The sequence below is a fragment of the Kryptolebias marmoratus genome, linkage group LG1 (assembly GCF_001649575.2).
Source record: "Kryptolebias marmoratus isolate JLee-2015 linkage group LG1, ASM164957v2, whole genome shotgun sequence".
Taxonomy (NCBI): domain Eukaryota; kingdom Metazoa; phylum Chordata; class Actinopteri; order Cyprinodontiformes; family Rivulidae; genus Kryptolebias; species Kryptolebias marmoratus.
This window is the reverse complement of record NC_051430.1, coordinates 33686112-33696492: the sequence shown is the minus strand read 5'-3', so window position 1 is coordinate 33696492 and position 10381 is coordinate 33686112. Positions and strand designations below refer to the sequence as shown.

General features: G+C 41.2%; 1 protein-coding gene across 3 annotated transcripts in view; it reads right to left on the bottom strand.

The window, feature by feature from the left end:
- Positions 1-10381, bottom strand: part of large1 (LARGE xylosyl- and glucuronyltransferase 1) — an 88228-nt gene that overhangs the window by 32724 nt on the left and 45123 nt on the right. For all 3 annotated transcript variants that reach the window (XM_037977744.1, XM_017426374.3, XM_017426372.3), the window contains exons 3-4: positions 5070-5368; positions 606-688 (exon numbers count right to left, since the gene is read on the bottom strand). In XM_037977744.1, coding sequence (XP_037833672.1) covers positions 606-688; positions 5070-5368 — 382 coding nt within the window. The remainder of the gene's footprint in view (positions 1-605; positions 689-5069; positions 5369-10381) is intronic.

The following is a 10381-nucleotide window of genomic DNA, read 5'->3' as shown; positions in this document are numbered from 1 at the left end:
CAGCCTCCGTGGCGGGAGTCCCACGCTCCGGCGGCGGGAGGCGGAGTCAGCTCTGGGCGCAGGAGAGGAGCGCCCTGAACGGTCCTATCTCTTGTACTGAAGAGGAGCTACTGCGCATGTGCAACTTTTAACGAGAGTCTATGGACAAAGATTTTTGTGCCCCGGGGCGGAAATACGTCACCAATCAGACAACGTCGAAGAACAAAACAACTTTACTGATCATTAACTATAAAATATTTATCTTACACAACTAAATATATATATACATATAATTCGAAATATTTTTATTTTACTATTTATGTATTTATTTTTTTTACGTCTTATTTAAGGTAATGTGAGTGGTGGGGCGGCGCCCTAGCGCCCTCTATTGGCCAGCCACCACTGCTGCTAGGAATTTATCTGCCATCGCCATCCTTACTGAGCAGCACAACAACCAAAGGTCAACATCTGAACATGAATACAGTTTGTGTGTGGTTCTGCTGACCCCTCCAAGAAGAAAAGGACACATGTAAATGGAATTATGTAAGTCAGAAAAATATTTAATAATCAAAGAGAGCTAGGATTTTTTTTGGTAGAGCATGAAGTGTAAATGGATGTTGGCATACCTGTGGAAGAGGACAGATTTGACCAGTGTCACCACGTCTCGACTTGCGTTGTAACCTGCACATACGATGGCTACGTGGATGGTCTGTGGAGAAAACAGGCAGTACGAGTCAGCAGTTGGACAGGATATGGTAAAAATATACATGAATAAAGTAGAAAGTCTTATTTCATTTTGACAGCCTAATTTGTTCATGAACTCACACCTACTACAGTAACATCAGATCATCTGTTTCTGCTCAGTTTCCTCACAGGGCAGAGATGTGTAGGACGAGAAAAGTTGTTTAAATTAGCTGATTTCAGTCTGCCAGCTTTTCAAAGCCTTTTAGATGCTACCATTAAAAAAACTTTGAACTTAACATAAAAAAACGTGGCTATATATATATATATGTATATATGGATGTGGATGGGCATGGAGTCTTGAGAACTGTTTGGAACTGGAACTAACATTCTGATTCTCCTGGAATCGTTCCAATTTTTCATTTCTGATTCCAACTTCCGATACCTGGAAGAAGGAGCTGAGTAAAGACTTGTGTTGATCGGCCAAGGAAAGCCAGAATTATGATAAATATTTCATGCCACATTTTTTTTACTGATATTTTCTGATATATTTGAAGTGCGTTAGAGCGACAGGCAGCTGCAAAGACAAGAAAGTCTCCGGGAGAAAACACCCCCGTCCCCCATTAGATCTCACCCCCAACGCTGCAAAATTAACCCCCCCCTCTCCAATCTGACTGAGGCCCAACGTTATTAGTCAAGTGACAAAAAATGTACAGGAAGAAGGAGAAAAAGGTGCAAAAGTTAAAGGAAGTTAAGCAACACACAAAAAAAAACAGAGTACAGGAGTGAATAATGAGATTTGTGATCTTTATTGTGTTTGGATCTTATAGTTAGGGTGTAGTGTGTTTTAGTGGGTTTTAGTCGAACTAATGAGGTGATTTTTGAGCGTGGAGCTTTCAGACCCTGAGATAATGGAGCTGCAGTCAGAAGCTCAGAGGCAGAGACGGAGATAAAATAAAAACTAGTCTGAGACAGACAGGGAGGACTTTGTTGATGAACTAGGTGATCCATTATTTGTTTTAGAAAAGGAAAAAATAAAGAATCTGGAAAAAAATACATATAGACTGACATGGAAGATTTTTGTCTCCTGATTCACATGTTGGTTTTCAGGATGACTGGAAACAGAATCACATTTTGTCTGTGCCCCTTCCAGCCCAAATAATGATGAAACAGATCCAGATCCATATTTTGGAACATTTACCTGAGTGATCCTGAGCAGGACATAGAAAATGATTAAAACTAAGAATGTGATGTGCCCCTTTGCCTTGTTTTGGACAGAAACTGTCAAAGGATTTATGGCAATTTATCCTTACTCCTCACTGTTTTGTCCAAAAAAAAACAACAAAGAAAGTTTCTTATTTTAATGTAAATAGCATTTATAATTTTGTTGTTGACTAAATCTGTTCATGTGTTTATGAATATTACTGATTATACTTGCATTCTAGGTGGTAACAATATTTCGTTATGAATGTCTGTAATTTTTACAGTAAAAAAAATGAAAATCTTTAACTCAAATTTTGTGTGTGTGTAGGGGGATTTGTGTGATTTTAGGTCCATTGTGTAAATTTAGTGCGTCAAACTTACAAAATAACTTGAAATTCCCATTTGGGAGCTTGTGCTAAAAAGAATGATTCCAAACATGGCAGGTTAAACCTTTTTAGAGTGAAATATGAATGAAAATCAAAAATTTCACCCTGGACCCCAGAGGGTTCATAAAAAGAAATGGCCAGTCAGCTCAGTGCAATACTTGCAATGAGATTATTTTGTGCACAGGAGGGTGCACAACCAACATGATTAAACACCTCTGGGTTCATGGTGTAGAAGTAAGAGAATGCCCCGTCTGTGACGCGCTGTGGCAGCCTTCATCCGGCCCCGACCATCAGCCTACCACCGCACTGCAGTCACAATCAGAGAGTAAAACAATAAAATGTGTCTTATAGTAACATTGAGGCGGCTGACAAGTTATACTCCATGTAAAATGGTGGGTCAACTCAAATGGAAAAGCCCAGCTAACGTTGGTTTATGGACCTGAAGTTGCTAACGTTAGCCAGGCAGTTGACCAGACTCTAAATAAAGAGACAAATAGATTTTATATATATATATAAACAACCACCTCTGACATCTCCAGGATGGCTTTTATCTTCATCACAGCACTGAGACAGCTCTTGTTAGGATCTTCAATGATATGTGATTGAACACTGACAGCAGCAACGTCTCAGCCTTAGTTCTGCTTGATCTCAGCGCTGCTTTAACACGGTTGATCATAGCATATTACTGAACCCGACTGGAATGCTTGGTTGGTATTTCTGGCACAGCACTAAACTGTTTGACAGGAACCTCTTTGTGTCAGTGAGTCATTACAAATCTGAGCTGAATAAAGTTACATGTGGAGTTCCCCAAGGTTCAATTCTAGGGCCTCTTCTGTTTAACATCTAGATCTTAGAAAACAACAAGATGACGTATAATAACTAAGCAAATGACAAAGATCTTCATCATTCTCACCTGGGGACTACAATGCAAATCAAGTGCACCGAGTGAGTGTACTGAACAAATTAACCATTGAATGTGCTCCAACTTTCCTCAGCTCATTAAAAACTGAGGTAATAGTTTTTGGAGCAAAAGAGGAAAGACTAAAAGTTAGTGCACACCTGCAGTCTGTGATGCTAAAATGTTCTGAAACCTTGATGTGATCATGGATTCTGACCCGAGTCTGAACAGCCACAGTACGACAATTACAAAGACAGCCTTCTATCACCTGAAAAATACAGCCTCAAATAAAAGACTGACGACTCAGCAGGACGAAGAAAAACTCATCCATGCATTTATCTTTAGCTGACTTGACTAATGTAATGGAGTATGAACTGGTATTCCTAAAAAAGAAATGATCAGAAGCTGCAGCTGATTCAGAAAGTTAGTTCCCGAGTCCTCACAAAGACCAAGAGAGTTGATCCCATCGGTCCAGTTCTGAGGTATTTGCACTGGATTCCTGTTGCTCAGAAAACTGATTTTAAAATCTTGTTGGTTTACAAAGAACTAAATACATCTCTGATCTTCTGCTGCATTATGAACCATGCATGCACCATTATGAGGACCTCTGAGGTCGCCTGGGTCACATCTGCCGTCTGTCCCCAGAGTCGGGACCAAATGAATGAATCTGCATTCAGCATTTAGACACCAAATATCTGGAACAAACTCCCAGAAGATGGACGGATCGCTTCGACTGGGAGAGGAAGACCATCCTGTTGGCTGCGGCCTTTGATAATTACTGTATGTTGTAATTTATAATCCTTTATCTTTTATTCCAGTTCTTAATCAGAGCTTGCTTTTTATTTTCTAATTTTATGAAATGTTTTTTTCTTTGAGCATTGTTAACAAGGAGTGAGGAGTGGACCGACATACTTACATACTGTTAACAGCTGCAGAAGTCTCATAGGGACTTACAGAAATCACTTGATTGCTGTGATTGTCTCAAAAGGTTTTGTGACAAAATATATAATTAAGGGGATCTTTTTTTTGTAAAGGGAGGTTTCATTAGTTTTTTTTTTAATTAATTCTGCTGAATCAAAAGCAATGACTGATTTTCATTAGTTGATTTTTAGTATTTTTTTATATTCCTTTTGTCAGTTTCCAGTTACTTCAGTGACCTTTGTGGGGTTTTCTTTCTTTAATAAAAGTTTTTTTCTCATCCGTACAGGTGATTACTTCCGAGCTGATTGCTCAAAACAAGCTTGTAGGATGGAGCATCACTGATTTTCAAATAGAAAAAAAGATAGATGTTTTATTGTCAAACAATACAATTTTTCACTTTGCTTCAGTCCAAACTAAATGAGGTTTACATTATCAGTCAGGGATACATAAGGTAGACAACAAAATCTCCAAATTATTTCTATCTCTTTAATGTTTGAGTTCTGCTCCTGGTGTTGGACCATTGCACTGCATATTTCAGACATTTCCTGCTCTAATCAGGCACCTGATCCAGTTTTAGGAGTTATATTATTCTAAGCTTATAAATCCAGAACCCTGAGAACGATAAGCTCTTGATTTTATCTATCATGCTGGATTTTAACTGTAACTCCTGATGTTTCTGTTTGATACCAGCTTGAGATGATGAAGCTTCAGGTGTCTTTAAGCTGTCCTCCCTGCATTGCCTGGGCCAGCTGGGTTAAAAGAGCAGGTTTATAACCAAAAACAGCTGAAAGGCTGCTGCAGGGTGACTGCCCTCCCAGCTTCTCCTTCCAGCGCTGCATGTGAGTGACAGCTGATGTGGGAGGAAAGTAGAAGTGGGAGATAAGAAACCATCTTCCCTTTGCATGCCATAAATAGATCTGTTAGTGAGAAGGCACCAGCTGCACTGCTCCCTGTCTACACTGTAGATGGATGAAACTCTTCAGAATGACACTATGTCTTACCTCACACTTATCCACCACTGGCTGCTGCACACAGTCAGAGCTGTTTCCGACCACAGCCTTTCTCTGACCCTCATTGTCACCGGTGCCTTCCTCTGAGTAAGTCCGGTTCTGGTTCCCTCGATGGGCACCATCTGAAAAGCGTGTGGACTTGTTTTTAGGTGGCCGACTGAGCTCCCGGCGCAGCGCTTGGTTCTCCTCCTCAACTGCTCGGACCCTCAGCTCCAAGGCCTGCCGCTCACCAGCTCCGCCCAACGGAGCAGATGACTGAGCTTCCAATGGAGACAGGGGGAGGGGTTTCACTGTAGGGTTACGAGAGAGACAAACTGATGTTAGACAGGAATCAAACTACCAGCAACATCACGAACACTGATAGAAGAACAGGAACGAAAGGAATGGAGAGAGATAAAAGAAGAGAGAGAGAGAAGGAAAGGGAAAGAGAAGAAGAAAAAGTAAAATGGACAACTAAACCTCTTTATTCTGTTTATATACAGAGCAACAAAAACGGGAGGACAGAGAAACACCACCGTATGGCTCAAGGCCGGATCCTCCATCGTACCCTCTTCCCCCCATTTCTGCCACCATCAGCATTTGGCACTGCTCCTCCGACTCAGCATTATCATATTCATCAAGAGCGGTGACACCTACACATACAGTATGCGGAGCAATTATAGCAATCCTTTTCTTTTAAAACCCAGTGCAGATAATGCTGAAATTATGCCACTGATAGAAATGCCTAACCCAAATGTGGCTGGTGGCTGGTGGCCAACCCAGAACTGTAGGAATCTACAACCATGGACCACAGCTGATGTTAGAAACATTGTGAGAGACATCCCACACCCAAGGCATAAGGCTAGGAAACTTAAGAGACAAATAAGAAAGTTGGCAGCTAGCCATTTTCTGAATGGGAAAGATTTGAACCATTAAAAGCAAAACTAAAAACTGAATGGTGTTTGGTAAGGGGTGGCTGGGATCCTATGATTGAGACTGAGCCGATAGCCTTTAGGGATCTACAGTGAACTGCACAGACATACAAATTATGAGGGAATCTTTTTCCAAAAAACAAACGCAATTCCAGAATTAGACTCACCAAGTTGTATTGGAATAAAAGTGGGATGACAGGAGCTGCAGTAAAATTGACAGATGCAGAGCAAAAACTGTTTTGTGGGGGACAGGCACCACATGTATCCTGCGCTAAGCCACCTGGGGCCCCGTGGGCAGATGTAGGATTATTTGTGATGAAAGGAGAGGAAGCAGGAGATTGGCAACTGGGTGGGGGGAAATGATAGTTCATCCCCTTCACAGAATATCTTCTCCAAACAGTTGAATTGGACAACTACAGCAGTCAAAAGAAGAGAAAGAGCCATGACATCTAATTCTTCTAACTGACCAGGAGGAGAAAACGTTAAGGCTTTTTATTGATTGTGAGAGTTCTGGCAAAATTGAATCCACTGTAAAACAGTTAAATTTTGCTACATGTTGATGACATTAATGTCACTTTGGTACTGCTGCACCTCTAGTCAAAACAAGGTCATAAGGTCAGCAACAATAACTTCAGCTGTGGAAGCAGAAAGTAAAATATCTAGGTTGACTATTGTCCCATGACAGAAACACCTAGATGAAAAAAGAAAACAAGCCATGTTAAAGGCGCCAAAACCAATCAAACAAAAAGATGAATAACTTTAATGAAGTAATATAAGTAACAATGAGTAACGTTCATGGTTTTTTCAGATTACCATGTTTGTTTCTGAAGTGGCTCACAGCACTGTTGCCAACTCCTCAGTCAGGAAAGTTGCCATTAGCTATCCTAAAAGTTGCCAGATGATGTCATCACCTAATTTGCATAGATGACCAGTGAACAACAATAAAACTACAAATGAACTTTTTTTCTGTTGATTCTTGTTTTATTTAATGTCACAATTCCAATCCTCCTCCTGTAGCCACGCTTTGGGCTGGCAAAAGTGGCCCAAAAGAGACTCAAAGTTGTTTTAGTGCAGTAAGACTATATTTTACATTTACATCCCACCATAAATTGAGTGGTGGCTTCGAGCATGCTTGGTTCATTTAGAGCAGGGGGGTCCAATCCTGGTCCTCAGGACCATCATCCTGCAGGTTTTCCTTGTTCCTCTGCTCCAACACACCTGATTTGAATCAATGGGTGATTAACAGGCTTCTGCAGAACATGAAGAGGTGATTTAACCACTGAATCAGGTGTGTTGGAGCAGAGAAACAAGGAAAACCTGCAGGATGGTGGCCCTGAGGACCAGGACTGGACACCCCTGATTTAGAGTCTGGATGTGGTGGGCTGAGTTTCTGCAGCTGGACGGACGCTACAGGAGGACTGGGCAGCCTGTCAGTGCTGTGGGACAGGGAGGGGCTCCTGTTGCTTGTTGGAAAGAATGATGCTAGCTTTCATGTCAGAATCTGCAAAACTCTTCAATAAGACCAGAAAAAGTCACTCGATTTGTTGGCTAGTCTCGTTTTTGAAAACTTGTCACTTGAGAGGTCAGAAAATTATAGCCACAAAGTCACTACCGTATTTTCCCGACCATAAGGCGCAGTCTCAGTTTTTGTGTGCCATTACTGTATTTAACACACACATAAGGCGCACCTGATTATAGTTTTATATACGCGGCACCTCGTCCATGTTAGTGATGTGGCTGGGCTGGATGTGTTTGCTGCAGTAGGAGCGGAAGATGACCAGCTTTTCATTATAATCCGCTGGAAGTTTCTGCGCTACCGTAGTCCTGGTCCGGATGGAAAAATGGCACCGTTTCATGAAACGAAAGCACCAAGACGGACCTCCTCGGAAATGTTCAATTTTCATTTCTTCTGCTAGCGTTACTGCTTTTAGTTGAATGGTGACCGTCGAAACGCTTCTCCCACTTGTTCTTTGCTCGATGATCCACTGCTCGAGTCTTTCCTCCAACTCGGCCCACCTCGCCTTATTTCTGCGGAAGCTCAGCTGCGTCTTCTTCACCCGTCGGAGCTCATTTTTCAGCTTCCTCCACTTGCGAACCATCGATTCATTAATCTTAAATTCTCTCGCGGCTGCTCGATTTCCATGTTCCTCCGCGTAGCTGATGGCCTTCAGTTTAAACTGTGCTTCATAAGCGTGTCTCTTTGCCATTTTCAGGGTTGTTAAAACAACGATGTTCTGCATAACGCACATACCCGTTCTTTTACGTATATACAATCTACGCCCACACTTCCCCCTTTAACGTTCTCATGGTGTTCTCTACTACGTCCGCCTTACATCAACAACACACAAGGCACGCCGCACATTTTGAAGAAAATCTAAGACTTTTATGTGTGCCTTATGGTCGTGGAAATACGGTAAGTTGGCAACACTGGCTCACTGACATTGTTTCTCCAAGATTCTGTTCCCTGAGGTAATAAAACAGAATACTGTGAATTCTTTAAGATGAATCCTCTCAGTCTGCCTTCTGGGATCCATACAGTTTAAACTCTAACTCATTTGCGGAGTGGATTTACTGGGCCTAATCCTGTTGAACTGGACTCAATGATCAGTTTCAGTGTTGTTCAGAGATGACATATGGCAGTTTCAGGGCAGCAGATGCACCTGGTCCTTTCTGTTGCCAAGCCAATTCATTTGGCTTGTAGAGATTTGTCCTATCATCTATTTGCAAACAAAAAGCCTCAGCAAAGCACATTAATCAACTCCTCCCCTCCCCCCAGAGAGGAGAAGGCAGTCTTATGGAGGGATATTAAGGTGCTTTTCTTTTGAAGACAAAAACTAGCAGACCAAATACTGAAAATCACTTGACAAACAGTCATTGTTCTTTGCTTTGTTTGAACTGATTCGAATGTGTCTGTGGAATTACATTGACAATAAGCTCCCTGATTAAAAACAAATGAGACAACTGCAGTTTATTCAGGGACAGTACAAAAAACCATTTTACATATTAAATAATCTGTTACATAGACCGTAGCCAATGGCTGATTTGCAGACTCAGTCCAACCTAAATACATAAAAAATTCTTAGTGATTAAACAGAAGGCAACTGGTCTTGTTTCTTGAAGACGTTTTACCTCTCGAGGCTGATTGCAACAACTCGTGTCTTGAAACGCGAACAAAACAGCTCACATGTTGGCCTCGTCAGGAACCATACGAGTCAACAAGAGACAACAACCCAATCAGTAACTCATGCCACCTTAACGGCCGCATTATTGTTATTGTTATAAAAACTTAGGCCCTGTCCACATGGGAATGGTTTTGGTGAATACAAAAAAACTTTTTGTTTGTTTGAGTTTCAGCTTTGCGTCCACACAGAAACGTCATTGTAGGAATTTCTCAAAAATAGGTTCCGGGGTAAGAAAATCCTGTAAAAGAGACTATCTGAGAAAAAACAAAGTGGTGACCTCATTTTATTATTATTTGTAAGAATTTACATAGTCAACATAATATGAATTATTTGATATTTTCTTCTTTTCAAATCATTTTTAACACAGATCTGTAACCTATGGTCAATCCACTGCATGTCTCTCTACAACCTATACAACCTATAAGAATGTGGATGGATTGCAAATTAGGAAAACCTCCTTCAGTGTGAAGGTAATTATGATTCTGCTATGCACCTAGAACTTACCAAATAAGTTTTTCCTGATTCTCTCTGCATCCCCAAGATGTTCTAATGTGCCATAACTCTAACTCTATACATCAACAGCACTTCACTCACAATCGCACCATGCCCAGGGACACAACTCTCTTTGCCCACATCAGAATACAGATCATGCATCATGTCTGAGCTCCACTATTTTAAAGACCTGTGGCCAATCCTGTTTCAAATTCTCAACAATGAAATCCCACTGATACATGCAGTCTGTACATCATGGATCCACTGTCATCACACCCAGGACCCCCAATAGCAGGTAAACAAGTAAGACATGCAAGACAGCGGCCCTCGAGGACCAGGAATGTCCACCCCTGCTCTAGAGAGAGGTGTCCAGAAAGTAGCCTAATCAGATGCCCGAACCACTTCTGCTGACTTTTGAAGTGGAGGAGCAACAGCTCTATGTCAAACTCCCCTCAGAAGATGGCGCTCCTCACCCCATCTGCAAGGCCGAGCCCAGCCAGGAAGCTAATTTTAGCTGGTTGTATTAATGATCTTGTTCCTTCAGCCATGATCCAAACCTCATTACCATACAGGTGCTGGTCATAAAATTAGAATATCATGAAAAAGTAGATTGATTTCAGTAATTCCATTTAAAAAGTGAAACTTGTATATTATATTCATACATTACATACAAACTCATATATTTCAAATGTTTATTTCGTTTAATTTTGATGATTAC